Source organism: Trichosurus vulpecula, chromosome 1, assembly GCF_011100635.1.
Source record: "Trichosurus vulpecula isolate mTriVul1 chromosome 1, mTriVul1.pri, whole genome shotgun sequence".
Taxonomy (NCBI): domain Eukaryota; kingdom Metazoa; phylum Chordata; class Mammalia; order Diprotodontia; family Phalangeridae; genus Trichosurus; species Trichosurus vulpecula.
This window is the reverse complement of record NC_050573.1, coordinates 19,372,262-19,391,269: the sequence shown is the minus strand read 5'-3', so window position 1 is coordinate 19,391,269 and position 19,008 is coordinate 19,372,262. Positions and strand designations below refer to the sequence as shown.

Genomic DNA, 19,008 nt, shown 5'->3' with positions numbered 1-19,008 from the left:
AAAGATATAGGGAGATAGCATAAGGGGATGATGGGGTCAAAAGAAGGTTATCAGCTTGCTCATTTCTAAGATAAAGAAAACCTGTACATCTGTGTAGGCTACAAGAAAGGAGACTGGAGATGGGGAGAGATTGAAGATAAAGTTAGGAAGTTGGAGGTGATTGATGGGAAGAGACTAGAGGAGACTGGAAGAGATAAGATCAAAAACACAAGTGAAAGCTGAGGCTGGGCATAGCAAATTACTGCCTTATCTTCTGAGACTAGAACAAAGGATAAGAGAATGGGTGAACATGGAAAGGTGGTTTGAGATATGGAGGAGGGGAGGGGAGGGGAAGAATCACAATAGATGGTCCAACTTTGCTCAATAAAGTGGGAGGCAAGAATATTTGTGGAGAGGAAGATGGGTGAGGTGAACTTGTGAGCTTGAGGAGAGAGGAGAAGGATTGAAATAGACACTTGGGAAAGGGTGATAGAGAGGCAGTCAAATCAGAATAAAAGAATTACAGTCCAACAGTGAGATCTCAATTTAGGTTACTTAGCATTAATCTGGAATAGTCTTCCTCCAGCAGTACTTGGCAGCTCAGCAGTGGGAGCAGAGAAGGTGAATGCTGGGGGTGACCCAGAGTTCAGATTAGCAAGGCAAAAACAGCTAGGTCCTGTCCAGATCTAGCATTTTGTGTTCTAATCCTTTTCTTCTAGGAAGGAAGGAAGGAAGGAAGGAAGGAAGGAAGGAAGGAAGGAAGGAAGGAAGGAAGGAAGGAAGGAAGGAAAACATTAAAAGTCAAAGCTGGGAAGGACCTAGAACCCAGAATGAATTTCTTTCTCTCTTTGGTCTTTTCCAGCTTTGACATCTTAGGTCTAAGGTGCCCTCCAACTATGACAGTCCTCTCTCTTTCAGCTGCTTCCAGTTCTGACAGTCTCTGTTCCAAGACCCTTCCTAGCTCTGACATTCTATGCTCTAAGGTCCCTTATAACCATGACCTCTTTGAAAGCCCCTCCCAGCTTTAACATTCTCTATTCTAAGATCCCTCCAGCTCTGACATTCAATGCCCCAATGCTCTATGTGACCTTTGGGAAATTGCTTCTCTCTGGGCCTCAGTCTCCCCATCTGTTAGATGAGGGCACTGGACTGGATGCTCTCATTTCCTACAAGGTCTCTTCTGCTGTCACAGTCCATAGTCCTAGACAAATAACCAAGAGTTGACTTGAATCTTTTCTTTTCCTTCCTAGATGTTTACCCAGAAGGGAGGGTCAGGCCCTCCAGCCTGTACCACCTGCACCCAGAAGAACTGGCAAACAACAAGATCAGTAAGGAGAATACTGAAGGCAAAGTGAGTACCACCCCAAGTGCAGCCCAGTCTGAGGAAGAAGTTGCAGAGCTGGAGCTTGAGGGAACAGCTCCGGCTCCCCTCGAAAACCTGCCAATGTCAACAGCCCTCACAGAGGCCAGTGGGAAGCATGCCTTTCCACCACGGAAGAAACCCCCTTCTCTCAAGCAAGTGAACACAGCAAGGAAGCATTTGAGGCCAAAGACTACTCCTTCCATGCTGCAGAGGATGGCTTCCCAGCCTGCCCCCTCCAGTCCAGGCTTCTTCTTCTTTACAGAAAATCCCCATGTGCCAGGGGACCTGGCCTCTGGCGCCCTGGAGGGCAAACATGGGACAGCTGAGCAACCCTCCTGGTTGGGACGGAAAGGAGGCGGTGGCCCCACTACCCCAGCCCCCTTGGAGATCTCCCCCTATACCTCCCTGCCACTCCTAGAACACACCTTGCTTCAAAGTCCAGATGAGGCCGAGGCATCAATTCCCACAGCTCAGGATGCTCCAGGGGAGGATGGAGCCAGTCCCATTCCTCTGAAGGAGAAGATGGTAGAGAATGATCTGACCAGCTCAGCCTCAGAGGAGAGTCAAGAGACAACCACTTCCACCATCATTACAACCACAGTCATCACCACAGAGCAGGCTCCAGGTCAGGAGGCCTTCTTTGGCTTAAGCTATGGGGTGGGAAACCTTTGAACCTTGTAATGATAATAACTAGTAGCTGCCATTAAGCAGGATTTCTGCAGTTTACAAACTAATCATAGGTTCCTATCTCTAGAGCTGAAAGGGACTTCAGAGGCCATCTAGTCCAATGCCCTCATTTTACAGATGACAAAATTGAGGCCCAGAAAAGAGAAGTGATTTTCCAAGGTTACATAGATCTTTGAGTTAAAGGTAGGACTTCGACTGCAATGTTCTTTCCACTATTACAGTAAGAGGTAAGAGTTGAAAATGAGTCTGAAATTATAAGCCCAGATGATTAGAAAACTTATAGAAGGGTAGATATAGAGGTAAAAGATACCTTAGAGGCCACCTAGCTCAACTCCCTTGTTTTTCAGATGAGGAAACTGAGTCCCAGCAAGATTAAGTAATTTAGGGTTGTAGGATTATAGTTCTAGAGCTGGAAGGGACTTCAGAGACCATTTAGTCTGAGTTTCTCATTTTATAGATGAGGAAACAGACCCCCAGAGCTTAAGTGACTTGCCAGTATGGGATTTGAACCCAGGTTCTCCGACTTCAGAGTCATAGCACTTTCCACTGTAACATGATGTATTACTATAATCCTAGAAACTTCTTTGAAGCTCAAAGAAATTAGGTGACTTGCCCAAGACCCCACAAGTAACAGATTCAGACTTCAAACACAGGTCCTCTTTCTCCAACTCTAGTTCTCTGTTAATTACACCATTCTCTATTCTGAGACCATCAAAACAGGTCTCTGAAGTATGTGGAACAAGTGTTAATACCCCCCTTCTCCCACAATCTTACAAAGGATTGAATAGAAGGGACTTTTCTGGGGATATATGGCTAATAAATGGTAGGAATAAAAATAAAAATAATACTCATATGTTCCAAGCACTTTAAAGTAGAGAAAATGTTTTCCTCCTAACAACCCTGTAAGGTAGGAGGTATACTTCCTATGCCAAGGATTAGTATAGGAAACTTCTACTGTGGGAACTCCCTTTACCAAGCAGATGATTTAGTAGGTAAGGTCCAGGACATTTCCAAAAACAGAGAAGTTGTGACTTGCCTGGGATCACACAGCTAGGATCAGTGGTAAAATTTGGATCTAGATCTTCCTAACTCCAAGCCCAGAATTTTATCCATAACTGCAGGTCATCTCCACGATACAAATCTTACTCTATCCATTTTAGTGATGAGTAATCTAAGGTTTGGAAAGTTTAAATGATCTGCTTATGGTTATACAGCCAAGAAGTACTAGAAGCAAGATTCAGATGCAGGTTTTTCATAACACCATGTCCAGAGCTCTTCTTCTCCTAATTATGTAGCATTTAAGGTTTACAAGGCACTTTACAAACTATATCATTTACTCCTCACAGCAACTCAATGAAATTGATGCGGTTCTTCCCATTTTATGGCTAGGAAACTGAGGTCCAGAGAAATGAAGTGACTTGCCCAAGGTCAAATAGAATAGGAGAGGGGGGGAGAGAGAGAGAGAAGGGAGAGAGAGAGGAGATAGAGAAATAAAGAGAGGGAGAAGAGAGAGAGGAGAGAGAGAGAGAGAGAGAGAGAGAGAGAGAGAGAGAGAGAAATATCAGCATATCAGGAACAGGATTTGTACCCAAGTCTTTCTGACTCTAAGTGAACCATCAGTGACCTATCCACTGTATCAGTCTTCCTCCTACTGTGTGGAGCTGAGATAATTTAGGAGTTCGTAATCTAAGAGGAGGTGTGACCCAAACACAAATACCTATGGTGCACACTATGACATCACTAATTCCTTAGAGAGGTGCAGAACAAAGTGTGAGATCCAAGAAGGAAGGTCATTATCAACCAGGGAGATCCAGGAAGGTCCCAGAGAGGAAGAGGCATTGGAGTTGGGCTTTAAAGGATAAAGAAAAACACAAGGTTCAACAAGAGGGAGGGGAGATTTCTAGGCCCATGGAAGACGTAAGGGTGGGAAAACTCAGTGAATGTTCAGGAAACAAAGAGTTATCCAGTTTGGTGGAATCATAGAATGGATAGAGAGAAGTGACTAATCAATCAATCAAGAAGCATTTATCAAGTGCCTACTCTGTGCCAGGCTCTGTGCAAAGCTTAGGAGATTCACAGATCAAAATGAAACCATCCCTACCCTAGAGGAGTTAACAAAACTATGAAAAGAATCTAAAAGGTAGAATGGGAGTAGACTGAGAGAGGAGGGAAAAGGAGAGAAGAGTGGAGCCAAATATGAAAGACTTTAAATGCCAAATGGGAGAATTGTTTTATCCTTCAGGAAATAGGGACTCACTGAAACTTCTTGAGCAGGGGAATAACATCTGTGCTTCAGGAATATCAATTTAGCATGGAGGATGGCCTGGAGCCACGCAGAATGGAGATAAGGCACCAGGATCCCCCTGCATAGAGGCTGTTGAAGTCATGGAAGTTCATGAGACCACAAAAGGAGGGAGGGCAAAGAGAGAAGAGAAGAGGGCCAAAAAAGACCCTCCTAGAATAACCATGCAAGACAATGGTCAGGACAAAGATGGGAAATCACTGAAAGAGCTAGAAAAGGAGTTGTAAATGGAATGAGAAGTAAACATATATGGCATCTTTTAGGTCAAAGGGAGGAGAGCATAAACAGTAAGAGAGGGTGGGGTGATTGTCAATGGGAAAAGCTGTGGGAAGGTCAAGGTTGAGAGAGGCTGAAAGGGGCTGGGGTGGAAAGCAGCCATTGGATTTGGTCATTGGGAAATGTCTAGTGATTTTCAAGAAAGTAATTCCAGTAGAGTGATAGAGATAAAGGCCATATCGAAAGAAATTAGTGAGAAAGTGGGTAATGAACAAGTAGAGGTATCTGGTATAAACTTTGTTAATAAATTTAGCCATGAAGGGTAGAAGAGTTTGGGATGGGGATGGCTGAATGGCCTCCTAATTCAGGGCCATGACTGTTATAGGAATCTGGCTGTGGGTGCCTACATTGTCCCATTCATAGAAGGAAGATAGGGTAGAAGGAAAAGTGAGCCAGGGGCAGAAGCAGACACTCCTAAGCTGCAGAAAGCCCTTCTCAACTCAATGCAGCCCAGCTGTAATGCACCTGGGTGTAGTGGTGAGTGTATAGAACCAAGAGTCAGGAGAGCTGGGTTTAAGCTTTACCACTGTGGAGAGGCAGCTTGGAGAAATGGACTGGGCATCCACCTCCGAGTCAGGGTCAATGGAGGGCTTCTATTAGGACTAAGAGAGTCAGTGATGAAGGGGAGGTGGAAGATGCACAGGAAGAAGGGATGAGTAGAAGTGAATGGGGGTGCAGGTCAAGGCATTCATTAGCCTTTGTGAGACTTCTGCCCAGAGGGAAGAAGGGTGGGGGTGATGATGCCTAGAAAGTGTTAAGGAATGGAAGACTGGTGCTGAGGAGGCTAGCATCCGATGGCCTCAGCCTTCTCTGTGACTTGGGAGGACAGGCTGTGTCCTGTCTCTTGGCTTCCAATCCTCTGCCCTTCTCACTGAGGCACAGCTGCCTTGAGGATGCCTTATGTTGAGATAGCTTTTTGCTTTTCAAAGGGCCTTCACACACATTATCTCATTTGTTCCTCTCAAGGATTCTCTCTCAAAAGACATTTACATGCCACACACATTTACCATTCTTTTCCCATCACCAAACAAACATAATTTCCAAGGGACTGAAATTAATTCCAAGCTACTAATCAATGTACAACGCTCCAGTGTTAGTGCCATCCCCTTCTTTTGTTTCCCTCCCCTCTTTCATGGGCTGGGCCTCCTTTCCTCCCTCTCCTTCATCTTCTACACAATTCTGGGCTTCAGTGTTTCTGCTATGCCAGACTTTATACCCAAGCTCACAATTCTTTGTCCTCCTTCCCTTCTCTTCTTTCTAACGCGACCCTATATCTTTGTTGTCAGAACTTGTCCGTTGTTTCCCCAGACCAACTCTGGCATAATTGAAGAGAATGCTATGTTTGTATCTACAAGACCTGTGTCAGTCACCAAGCATTTATGGAGCAATAACTATGTGCCAGACACTGTGGTAAGCAACAGGGATACAGAGAAAGGCAAAAAAAAACAAAAAACCTGGACCATGCTCTCAAGAAGCTAATATGGGAGACAATGTGCAGATATGAAACATGCAAAGTGTGGACAAACAATGTGACTACAAAACAGATGAAACAAGAGGGATGGGGAGAGTTCGAAGTCTAGAGAATACATAGAGGAGGGAAAACCCAGTATATGTTCTGTTCAGAAGGCAAAGAGTCGTTCAGTTTGGTGGAAACGCGGAATGCATAGAAGGATCCTCTCAGAAGGAACCAGAAAAGCCTCCTGCGTAAGGAAGGATTGGAGCTAAGTCTTTAAGAGAGCCAGGAAGCAGAGATGGGGAGGGAAAACCTTCCAGGTATGGGATACGGCCAAGAAAAAGGCATTGCAGTGAGAGATGGAACATTGTGTTAGAGGAATAGCCAGGAGGTCAATGTTGCCGGATTGTAAAGTACATAATGGGGAGTCAAGGGTAAGAAGACTAGAAAGATAAGAAGAGGCCAGGTAATTAAGAACTTTAATCACCAAACAGAGAGTTTTATATTTGATTTTGGAAGTAACAGGGAGCCCCTGGAGTTTTTGAATGGGGAATAGTGACGTGGTCAGAAATTAAATTAGAAAAAGTCACTTTGGCTATTGAGTAGGTGGGTGGATTGGAGTAGGGAGAGGCTGGAGGCAGGGAAGTCAATTAGACAGCTATTACATAGTCCAGGTCAGAGGCGATTAGGGAGTGTTAGGATGACATTTGTGTGGGCAGTGAGAGGGGGGATATATAGGAGAGATGTGAAAATAGAAACAACAGAATTTGGCAACAGGTTGGATATGGTGAGTGGGTGCAGCTGAGCAGGTAAGGATGAGGCCCAGCTTCTCTTGCCCCAGAACTTTTTATTTCATTATCTTTTATAAGCAGGCAGGAGGAGGATAATTATCCCAATTTTGCTGAAGAGGAAACTAAGGCCTAGAGGGGAGTAATTTGTCCAAGAGCACCCAGGGTGTTAGCAACAACAAGAATTGAAGTCACATTTCTGGCCTCCTAATCCGGCCATGACTGTTTCAGGACTCTGACTGTGGGTGTCTACACTGGCCCATTCATGGAAGGAAGATAGGGTAGGAGGAAGAGTGAGCCAGGGGCAGAAGCAGACCCTCCTAAGCTGCAGAAAGCCCTTCTCAGCTTAGCCCAGCTCAGCTTTAACGCACCTAGCTGTAGTGATGAGCGTAGAGAACCAGGAGTCAGGAGAGCTGAGCTTACCCTCTACCACTGTGGAGAGGCAGCTTGGAGAAGCAGACTGGGCATCCACCTTAGTATCAGGAAAGTGAGCTCAAACCCTGGCCCAGTCAGGTCCTCTCTGTGGATCCCAGGGCAAGTCACTTAATCTTTCTCAACCTCAGTCTCTTCATTTGTGAAGTGGGGTTAACAATGACACCTACGTCACAGGGTTGTTGTGAGGATCAAATGGGGTGTGCTATAACGTGCTTTGCAAACCTTAGCATGCTAGAGAAATGTCGATTATTATTTTATAAAGCTCTTAGGACTCAGTTTCCTCTTCTACAAGGTGAGATTTGATTATATAGTCTCTAAGGTCGCTCCCAGCTCCAAAACACAATGTTCTTGTTCTGACATTTGGTGTTATAAATTCTAATGGGCTAGCTCTGACATTCTGTGCTAGATGTTTGAAGAACCCTTTCTTTTCTGATATTCTAGAGTGCCCCCCTAGCTCTGATATTCCCTGTTCTAAGGCCACTTCCAGCTCTGGCATTCTCTGTTCTAAGGCCCTTCCCAGCTCTGACATTCTCAGTTCTAAGGCCCTTCCCAGCTCTGACATTCTCTGTTCTAAGGCCATTCCCAGCTCCGACATTCCCTATTCTGAGCCCCCATCCCAGCTCTGGCATTCTCTGTTCTAAGGCCCTTCCCAGCTCTGACATTCTCAGTTCTAAGGCCCTTCCCAGCTCTGACATTCTCTGTTCTAAGGCCACTCCCAGCTCCAACATTCCCTGTTCTGAGCCCCCACCCCAGCTCTGACATTCTCTGTTCTAAGGCCCCTCCCAGCTCTAGCATTCTGACAAATTCCATATTAGCCACATCCCAAAATGTATGCCTTATTCTTCACTTCCAGTTCCTCATCTCTGGCAGGAGGTGGAGCATATGCTTCATCTTCAGGTCTCTGGACTCGCTGTTTGTCATTGGCATGACTAGAGCTCTTAAGTCTTTCCCAGTTGTTTCCTCTTTACAACATTGGGCAATGATTTATTGAGCACCCCTACATCAGGTGCTATTCTTGGTGCTGAGTGATTCAGGGACAAAAGCAAGACAATCTCTGCCTTTAAAAAGCTTACATTCTATCCAGAAAACAACATGGATATTGTGATTAGCTGCAACATATATCCAAATAAATTACAAAATAATGTCAGGGATTGGGGGGGTGACACAAAGATCTGGGGGGATTGGAAGAAGCTTTCCTCTAGCCCTGCCCTCTGGGGTCTCAAACAGAACAATCCAATCCCTTTCCACTTGTCATCCTTTTAGTCACTTTATAAATGCTAGCAGATTAATCCACAGATGGATGGTGGATGGATGGATGGATGGATGGATGGATGGATGGATGGATGGATGAAGGAAGGGATGGATGGAGAGATAGATGGATGGATGGATGGATGGATGGATGGATGGAGTGGGCTAATAGTCACTGATATCCCTTCCAAGACTGAAACTTGCTGTGACTCACTGAAAACTTGGAATAAATTTAGGATTAGGAGGAATCATCTGGTGCAACCCAAAATTTTACAGATGAGGAAAAAGACTCAGAGAGACCAAAACCCATCTCCAAGAGAGAGAGGGAGAGACATGCAGATAGAAACAACTGAAAAAACCAGTTCTGGACAACTTAAGAAAGATACTAACAAGGTAGACGGACGAAGGGAGCTAAGGTTGTAAATGGTCTCAAAATCATGCCGTATAGGAACGTATTGATGAAAATTGGGGTGTTTATCTTGGAGAAGAAAAGACTCAGGGAGAGAATGTGATCCATTAAGGTATTAAAAGACCTTTAATATATTGTAGACGCTATTTTTGTTGGGGTACTGATTGAACTAGATCAGAGATATCAAATTCATTGGGGAGAACTTTCCCAGTGCAACCTGAACCAAATTAAAATATAATTAAGAAATATTTAACAAAAGAAATAAGAATACAATACAACATGGGCAATGCTAATTTGTGGTTTTCTAAGTGGCTTCAGTGATCCATTTCTGTTTGAGTCTGACATCACTGAACTAGATGACCCTTTTGCCTCTGCAATTCTATGAAGCCTTAATGACTATATGGGGAAGCCCCTGACGATATAAATCTTGCTATTCTATTTCCTGGGTCATAGTTACATATGTAGCTTTGTCTCCCAGAACAAGTTTGTGATCCAAAATTGGCAATGAGTCAGAATCGTACTTCTCAGTTGGTCAATAAATATTTATTAAACATCTGTTACATACAAAATACTGTGCTAAATTTTGGGGATGCAAAGAAAGGCAAGAGACAGTTCCTGCCCTCAAGGAGCTTACAGTTTAATGGGTGAGACAACATACAAGCATCTATGTACAAACAAACTAGATTTGGGATAAATAGGAAATAATCAACACAAGGGATTAGAAAAGCTTCCTGAAGAAGGTGTGATTTTGACTGGGACTTGAAGGAAGTCAGGGAAACCAGGTGGTGAAAGAGAAGGGAGGGCATTCTGGGCATGGTGCACAGCCAGAGGAAATGCCTGGAGTCCAGAGATGGAGGGTCTCGTTGGAGGAACAGCCAGGAAGCCAATGTCACTGGATCAAATTCCTTGTAACCTTTTGTGAATGAGTAGTAAGAATGTCATTAATAAAATCTAAAGCAAGCCCTTCAAGGTAGGTGTAGCTATATTTTTATTCCTCAAAATAAATCCCTTTTCTTCTAGTTCCCAGAATTAGATTAATTCGGGTATAAATGAGTTGAGATAGATTTGGAATCCAGTTCTGACTTCAAATCCCATGCACATTCCACTCCACCATGATTATTTTACTCATCTCACTGCCGTGCTAATAGCCGCCTTGCTAGAGGCCGTATACGCTCTACAGGGTCTAACAACCGGCAAGAAATTGATTGTCAAATAGCTTCAGATTGTGACAGTTTTAGAGTGTAGAGGTGGCCTCTCTGGGGCACTTTCCTTACCATTTTTCTCTCGTTGACTGGTGTTCTATGCATCCTTCCTGAAAAATGACCCTCAGAAATACCCATATGACTTCAGCAAATGAGCCAATTTGGAGACTAGTTAATTATCTTTCCCAGCATGCTTTGTTCAGGAGCCAAATGCAAAGGGGACAGTGGGGGCAGAGAGGTGACTACAGCTCAGTGATTGGTCATGGAAACTGTGGAAGCCCTTCACAAATATGCATTTATATTATATCTTGATTCTGCTGGAGGCTAGGGGCTTCCAAAATAGTTTTTCCTCAACTCCAGCCCATCTCCTCATTATTTCCAGGTCTAAAACTGATATTTCAGTTATCATCTTTCTCAGAACAACAGGGGCTTTGCCTCAGGGTGCCGGCATCCTGGAAAATGACCTTCCTCTTCATGCCAAACGCCACTGTGGTTCCTCGCCTCATAGTCCTCCAGTGGCCCTTGACTCTACATGGCAAAACGATCCCTAAGGGTCCCATCACTAGGATGAGCCTCTACTAGGCTAACCATACACTCCTCAACACTCCCTACACTCTAGCAGGGGCCAGAGGATTCTCTTGGGGATACTTTATCCCCTCTCCTAAAAGGACTTCACCCAGTAGGAAAGTAGTCTGGACATTTCCCCCTCCCCCAAGTTCATTCATCCCAGGAGCATAGTTACAACTCTCATCTCCCGAACATTTCAGCATTTTCTAATTGCTTTTGTCATTCAGTCCTTTTCCAATCATGTCCTACTACTCATGACCCCATTTGGGGCTTTTTTGGCAAAGATACTAGAGTGGTTTACCATTTCCTTCTCCAGCTCATCTTACACATGAGCAAACTGAGTTGAGTGGAGTTAAGAAGAAACAGGGTTGAGTGACTTGCCCAGGGTCACACAACTAATAAGTATCTGAGTTCAGATTTGAACTTAGATCTTCCTGACTCTAGGTCCTACTACTCATGACCCCATTTGGGGCTTTCTTGGCAAAGATACTAGGGCAATTTACTATTTCCTCCTCCAGCTCATCTTACAGATGAGGAAACTTGAGTTGAATGGAGTTAAGAAGAAACAGGGTAAGTGACTTGCCCAGGGTCACACAACTAATAAATGTCTGAGGTCAGATTTGAACTCAGGTCTTCCTGACTCTAGACCCAGTGATCTAACCACTGCTTTACAACTGCTGATCCACAACAAATATTGATCCATCCACAAAACTTTTTTCTACGAAAGGTGCTTACTTATGTTCATAGGATTTAAAGCTAGGAAGGATCTTCTAAGTGATCATCCCTGACCAATGGTGAAACCCACAATATAACATGAATCTTGTCCAAGTATGATGAGACTATCAGTATAAACTGCCCCACATGATCTTGATTTTACCTTAACTCGTTACTCTCTCCAATCCTCCCCTGGCAGGCAGGCTGAGATTGTAGAAAGAGAACAGAATTTCTAGACCATTGGAATGAAAGCAGGCATGAGGGCATATATCATTTGTGCTTTCTCTTTATGTAAAGCCTGGCACATGGCCTGCCTGGCACAGTGTTTGAAGTGCCTGTTGATTGATTGATGGATTTGAAATCAGAGAGTCTGGATTCAAGTCTTAGCTCTCCCAATTACCACCTTCTTGTCCTTGGACTGACCATTGAACATCCCTGTACCTTATCTTCCTCATCTGTAAAATTAGGGGGGATTAGACTAGACCAGATGGACTCTGAGGTCGCTTTGAGCTCTGAACCTCTGAGCCCATGATCCCCGGCCAGCCCTCTCATTTAGACAGAAAAGGTCCAGATTGGGAAAATGCTTCCAAAGGCCATGTGGGCCAGTGGAAAGAGCTTTGGATTCAGAGTCTGGGGAATTGGGGAACCACATTAGAATATTGTATGATTTTGGGAAATTCAACCTAGTTCAAAAAGCATTTATTAAGTGACTACAGTGTACCAGGCACTGTGCTAGGGGTTAGGGATCCAAAACCCAAAAAGCACTTATTAAGTGAGTACTGTGTACCAGGCACTGTGCTATGGGTTAGGGATCCAAAACCAAAATGGAAAACCATCTCTGACTTCCAGGAACTCATATTCTGTGGAGGAAGAGAGGATGGACATTTCACTTCTTTGGGACTCAGTTCCCTTATCTGTAAAATAGAAACAAAGTATAGTATAGTGGACAGAGTACTAGAGCTGGAGTCTGTAAGACCTGGGTTCAAAGCACTTCCTAGCTGGGTGATTTTGGACAAGTCACTTCCCCACCTCATACCTCAGTTTCCTCACGTGTAAAATGAAGGACTTGGATTCAATGGCCTCCAAAGTCCCTTCCATCTTTAAATCTAATATCCTATAAAATGAGGGCATTGGACTCGATACCTAAAGCCCCTCCCAGATCTAAGTATATGAGCTGATGCCAAATTTACACAAAGATTAAGCAGGAAAGACAAAATTTGAATTCGTGTACTCTGGCTCCAAAACTCTCTTTGCTAAATGACACTGCCTTTCCAAACCTAAATGCTTATTAAAATATGTAATCTTAAAAAAAATACCAAAAAAGCCTGAGAGCTCTTTTTGCATGTGGATCCTCCCCCTCCCCAGCTCCTTTTTTCTCTCTGCCTGTTAGCCTGCAAGGCCCCTAAGGCTGAAGCTATAGAGGGTGGAATAGTTGGGGTCGATCATTCCGATCTTTGGAATGGGCTTTGCCGGCCAGTAGGAACATCAGGCTTGGGGAACATGGTTCTAACCTCAGTTTCTGCCTTCAGCTCTCTGCAGCATCACCTTCTCCGATCCCGAGGGCTACATAGATTCCAACGACTACGCTCCACTGCCTCTGCACAGCTTCCTGGAGTGCACCTACAATGTGACTGTCTATACTGGCTATGGGGTGGAGCTCCAGGTAACAAACCACATTGCACTGAGCCGCGCATGCTACGGCTACATGGGCAAGTCTGTGTGTTGTGATAGTGTCTGGGTGTTTTTATTCTCTAATTAGAACTTGGTTCAGTGTCTTTTCATAGACCTGTAGGAGGAGAACCACAGAGTTGGATTACACCCCCTCATTTTGCAGAGAAGGAAACCAAAGCAGCACAGTAGGATCACAGTATCTTAGGTCAAGAGCTCAAAGAGACCTCAGAGACCAAACCCTTCACATGACACACGGGTAAACAGTCTCAAAGAAATTAAGTGGTTTGACCAAGATCACTTTGGTAGCGCCAGAGAAAGGATCTGAATCCAATTCCTCTGAGTCCAAAGTTAATGTTCTTTCACAACCATCCAATGAAAAAAATACATTTCAGCACCATTGAGAGTTTGGCGATTAGGAAAGCACCAACGCAGAATATATTTTTCTTTATTGGAAGTATAAATACAACTATCCCTCAGTCAATCAACAAACATTTAAAAGCCTATTATAGAGCTTGTAGACTTTAGGCATCCAAAGGCAGAAGTCCTTGTCCTTGTCCTCAAGAAGTATGTATGTGTATACACATATATATACAAAGATAGATGTACATATTATGTATATGCACATACACACACATATGTGTGTGTGTTTGTTCAGTTGTTTTCAGTCATATCTGACTCTTCATGACCTCATTTGAGATTTTCTTGGCAGAGACACTGGAATAGTTTGCCATTGACTTCTCCAGGTCATTTTACAAATGAAGAAACTGAGGCAAACACGATTAAGTGACTTGCCCAGGGTCACATAGTTAGGAAGTGTCTGAGGTCAGATTTGAATTCCGAAAGATGAGTCTTCCTGACTCCAGGCCTGTTACTCTACCCCCTATGCCATCTAGCTGCCTATGAATGTATGTACATATATGTATAAATATGTATATATAATTATATATGTGTGTATCTATATCGATACATAGATATAAATAGATATACACACATATACTTACATATATGGCAGTTAGGTAGCACAATGGCTAGAGTGCTAGGCCTGAAGTCAGGAACAGTCATCTTCATTGAGTTCAAATCTGACCTCAGACAGTTACTAGCTGTGTAGTCCTGGGCAAGTCACTTAACTCTTTTTGCCTCAGTTTCTCATCTGTAAAATAAGCTGGAGAAGGAAATGGCAAATTACTCCAGTGTCTTTACTAAGAAAACCCCAACAGGGTTCATGAAAAATTGGCCATGACTGAAATGACTGAACAATAAAAAATAGCACATATATACAGATGTGTATATGTACAAGTAAATAGTTTGGGAGGAGGAGCCGGGGAAGACATGAAAAGTTTTCCCAATTCTTAATGTGACATTGAGTTGTAGGTTCTGTCAAGCAGGGACGGCTTTACAGAGGGATTCAGTGAGGAAATAGATGTCTTTGGTATAAAGCCCAGCCCAGCCTAGTGCTGAAAGGCTCATCAATCTGGTGACCAGGAGGGACGATTTTTTTTGCCACAGCACTTGAAGACCAAGTTGGAGATGGCGAGATGCCTCAGAAGAGGGGTTATTCCAGATGAGAAAATCACAAAATATTATACATATATAATATATATATTAGTGTGTATATCTATGTAAATGATGTATAGTATATAATATATATCGTATAACTTAGAGGGGAGTTCCAGTTACTGCATTGGTGTATGTTTGGAGTAGAAGTAATAAGCAGCTTCTATTGTCCAAATCACAACTGCTACCTGGAGCACACACATAAGAACCTTCAAGTGGACCATATCTTTGACTATCCTGCCCCTAACCTGCTGGGTAATCTAAGACAAGTCACTCCCCCTTTCTCAGGATGCAAGGCACAGTGCTAGGCATTGGAGATTAAAAGGTAAAATGAAAAATACGCCTTCCCCTCGAAGAGCTTCTATTCTACTAGGAGTACACAACATTTCAATATGTAACACAGGGCCACAAAGTGCTGGGCTCGCATGGACATAATCCATCTTTGGAAGCTGATTCAGAATAGTGATCTCTCTTTCAGGCTGTCACCTTCAACCAGAGGCAACACTTCTAAATATACTTCCTGTCTATGTTTTCCCAAGTCTGGGTAACAGAATCCGCAGGTCTCATACAAGCCCTCCAGGAGACAAATGTCTATTAGATTGGTGTCCATCTTTATTGGATCCCATTTAAAAAATGCACTCGGCAGAAAGGACACTCATAAAACCATAAATTGATACAGAAGACAAATAAAGCATTTAGAGTAGCACATGATCGATTCTTCAGAAGGGAGTTGAGGTTACCAGTGGAGGAGTACTTTTATACTGTGGTGAAATCCTTTCTCACAGGGTCTTCCATAGCCCCACCAATATTCATAGTGTGACCCTATGTCTTATATTTCCACCAGAAGGTGAACACATTTGGGGCTTCTATACAAGCAATCTTTTTCTCATCAGACTTGCACTTTCAAAATCATTCACAGTAAAATCATAGTTAGTCAATAAGCATTTATTAAATGTCTAGTAGCATGTGCCAGACACTATGCTAATAAGCACTGGGAATCGAAAAACTAGAGCCTGTTCTCAAGGAGCTCACAGTCTAATAGGGGAGACAACATGAAAATGACTTTGCACAAACAAGCTGTAGACATGATAAAGACAACCAAGAGAGGGAAGTCACTAGCATTAAAAAGGATCAGAAAAGTTTTCATGAAGGACCTGGAATTTTAGCTGAGACTTCAAAGAAGCCAAGGAAACCAGAAGGTACAGATGAGGAGGGAAAATGCTTCAGGCATAGAAGACAGCCAGTGAAAATTCCCAGAGCTGAAGATGGAGCACCCAGGTCTCCTATTGCCCCATGATGTAGCTTTAATCCCTTCGGCCAACAATAGGGCCCATTTGAGTGATGCTCATCAATTCTTTTTGAGAATTTCTCAGGAACGCCTCTTTTCTCTCCCTAGGGTCAGATATCCAAACTCTCAAACTTGGAGTTGCTCATGAGTCAACTTCCAAAACTAGCACTTCCCAGGAAGTATCTTTTCCCTGGCTAGAAGCCTAGATTCCAGAATCACACTGCCTAGGAAATGAAGAACCACCACCACCCCCTCCCCAGCCCAGGCAACATTGACACATATATGTGTGGCTCTGCCATGTGCTTCTGCAGAACTCTTAGTACTCCTCCATACCCTGAATTCCATCATCTCTTGGGCTGAGAAAATCCACTCTCAGATGTGAACATCACTCAGAAAGCCAAGCGCTAACATATGCAACTCTTATGTGCTTCCATCCCAAGGTATCCATGAACTTCTCTGGGTAGAGACCTTGTACTTGTATTGGCTTTGCTCCCATCTCCCAAGAACCCAGGTTAACTCCACTGTTCTCTACTTAATGTTAGAAACAAGAAATACTCAAAAAGTATTGAAAGTGGCAAGTCATTTTTCTTCAGTGCCTTAACAAAGGATTGGCTCCCACCAACAACAGTCGGTCTTCCCAAGAGTCCTAGACAACGAAAGACCCTATTAAGCAGTCCCATTCACTGAAAGCCAGACTTTAAGAGGTGCCAAGAGGCAGTGCTGAATCAACTAATTCATATTGCATCAGCCTCAAATAAACCTAATTAAAAGACATAATTAGGAAAACTACATTTTGCTAAAAGATATCATAGACAATGAAGAAATACAAAAAAAATTTAACGCAAGTTTCTCTGAAAAGACTTCATTTCTCAAACATATAGGGAACAGAGTCAAATTTACAAAAATAAGCGACATTCCCCAATTGATAAAATGTCCAGAAATATAAACAGGCAGTTTTCAGAAGGAGGAATCAAAGCTATCTATAGTCATTAAAAATGCTCTAAATCATTCTTGATTAAAGACAGGCAAATTAAAATAACTCTGAGGTACCACCTCACACCTATCAGAAATAAAAAATGCTAGAGGGGTATAGTAAAATAGTTACATTAATGACCTTTTGGTAGAGTAGTGAACTGATCCAACTATTCTGGAGAACAATCTGGACCTATACCCAAATATTTTTTACATGTGGGTCCTTTTCCTTTTTATTTGATCTCTTTAGGTAACAGAGCTCATACTGGTGTTGCTGAATCAAAGAAAAAAGAAAAGAATCTATACATACAAAAAGTATAAAAAGTATAGCAGTTCTTTTTGTGGTGGCAAAGAATTGGAAATTGAGGGGATGCTCCACAATTGGAGAATGGCTGGACAGGTTATGGTATATGATTCTGATGGAGTACTATTGTGCTGTGGGAAATGACAAGGGGGTGATTTCTGAAAAGTATGGCAAGACATAGGTGAACTAACATAAAATGTAGTGAGGACAATTAAGAGATCATTGTTCACAGTAACAGCAATGTTGTAATGATAATCAACAAAGAAAGACTTGGCTATTCTTATCAATACAATGATCTAAGACAATTCCAAAGGACTCAAGATGAAAAAAAATGCTATCCACCTCCAGAGAGAGAACCACCTCCAGAGAGAGAACTGATGAACTCTGACTGAAAATGGAAGTACAATTTTCTCACTTTATTTTTTTACAATATGGTTAATATGGAAATATGTTTTGTGTGATTTCACATGCATAATTGGCATAATATTGTTTGCTTTCTGAGTGTGTGGGGAGGTATTGGAGGGAGGGAGAGAATTTGGTCATCAAAATTTTAAAAGAAATGAATGTTAAATATAGATAGATAGATAGACAGACAGACAGACAGACAGATAGATAGATAGATAGACAGACAGACAGACAGACAGACAGACAGACAGACAGATAGATAGATAGATAGATAGATAGATAGATAGATAGATAGATAGATAGATAAGAAAAGAAAGGTAAGGTGAAACTAGATGATGAAGTGTTCTAAATATCAAACAGAGGGATTTATCTTTTATCCTAGATGCAATAGGGAGCTGCTGATTATTCTTGGATGGAGGAGTGACAGAGTAAAATCTACAATTTTATTTTGGTGGATATTTGGACGGTGGATTGGAGAGAAAGAATACTAGAGGCAGGCAATCTCCAATTAGGAGTCCAATCCAGAGATGCTTAGGGTCTGAATTAAAGGTGTGTGAGTAGTGAAAAGGGGAAAGATTCAAGACCTATTATAAAGGCAGAACTGACAAGAATTGGCAACCAAGTTGGATATGAGAGGATGAGAGAGAACAAAGTGTTGAGGCACTGAGGTTATGAGCCTGGGTGACTGGAAGGGTGGCACCCTCCACTGAAATAGGATAAGGGATCCATGAAGGAAAGAAGATAATGGTATCAATTTGGAGAAGCTGAATTTGAGATGCTTATAGGATTTCAAGGTAAAGATGTCCATAGGCTGTTGTTTATACAGGACTAGACTTCCAGGGAAAGATTGGGGATGGACAGATAGATTGAAAACTCACCTGCCCAGAGATGATGCTTGGCCATTAATGAGATCACTAAGCAAGAATATAGAGTGAGAAGAGGTCCAGGATGGATCCTTGGAAGACATTATTTTTCGAAAACATGACTGATGTCATCCACTAAGGAGAATACATCAGATAGAGAGAAGATTCCTTATTTGTAAAATAAGAGAGTAGGAGTAGCTATCTCAGATCCCTTCCAGCCTGGTGATTCTGTTCCACCCTAATCGATCTTATTCTATCATGTTACATTAGTATCATTCATGGAACTAGGACTCTTAATCAGGAGAAGACTTAGGTGGGCTGTAATTGCTGTAGAAAAGATGCATCTTCTGTACCCATAAAATGAGGGTGTTGGATTAGAATATAGTCGCTAGATAATCTCTGACATTCTGGGCTCTTTTCTCTTATTCTACTTGACCCCATAAGGAAGAACTAGGAACAATGGATAGCAGACGTGATTGGATACCTAGAGAGATGAGCTTCCTATCAATTAGAACCATCTGAAAATGA

The 19,008-nt window shown here is 42.7% G+C and overlaps 1 protein-coding gene across 1 annotated transcript in view; it reads left to right on the top strand.

Moving 5' to 3' along the window:
* The first annotated feature begins 399 nt into the window (after positions 1–399).
* SEZ6L (seizure related 6 homolog like) overlaps positions 400–19,008 on the top strand; it is a 105,942-nt gene continuing 87,333 nt past the window's right edge. Inside the window, exons 1-3 of the mRNA XM_036760635.1 lie at positions 400–403; positions 1,230–1,967; positions 12,953–13,086. Of these exons, the coding sequence (XP_036616530.1) occupies positions 400–403; positions 1,230–1,967; positions 12,953–13,086 (876 nt within the window). The remainder of the gene's footprint in view (positions 404–1,229; positions 1,968–12,952; positions 13,087–19,008) is intronic.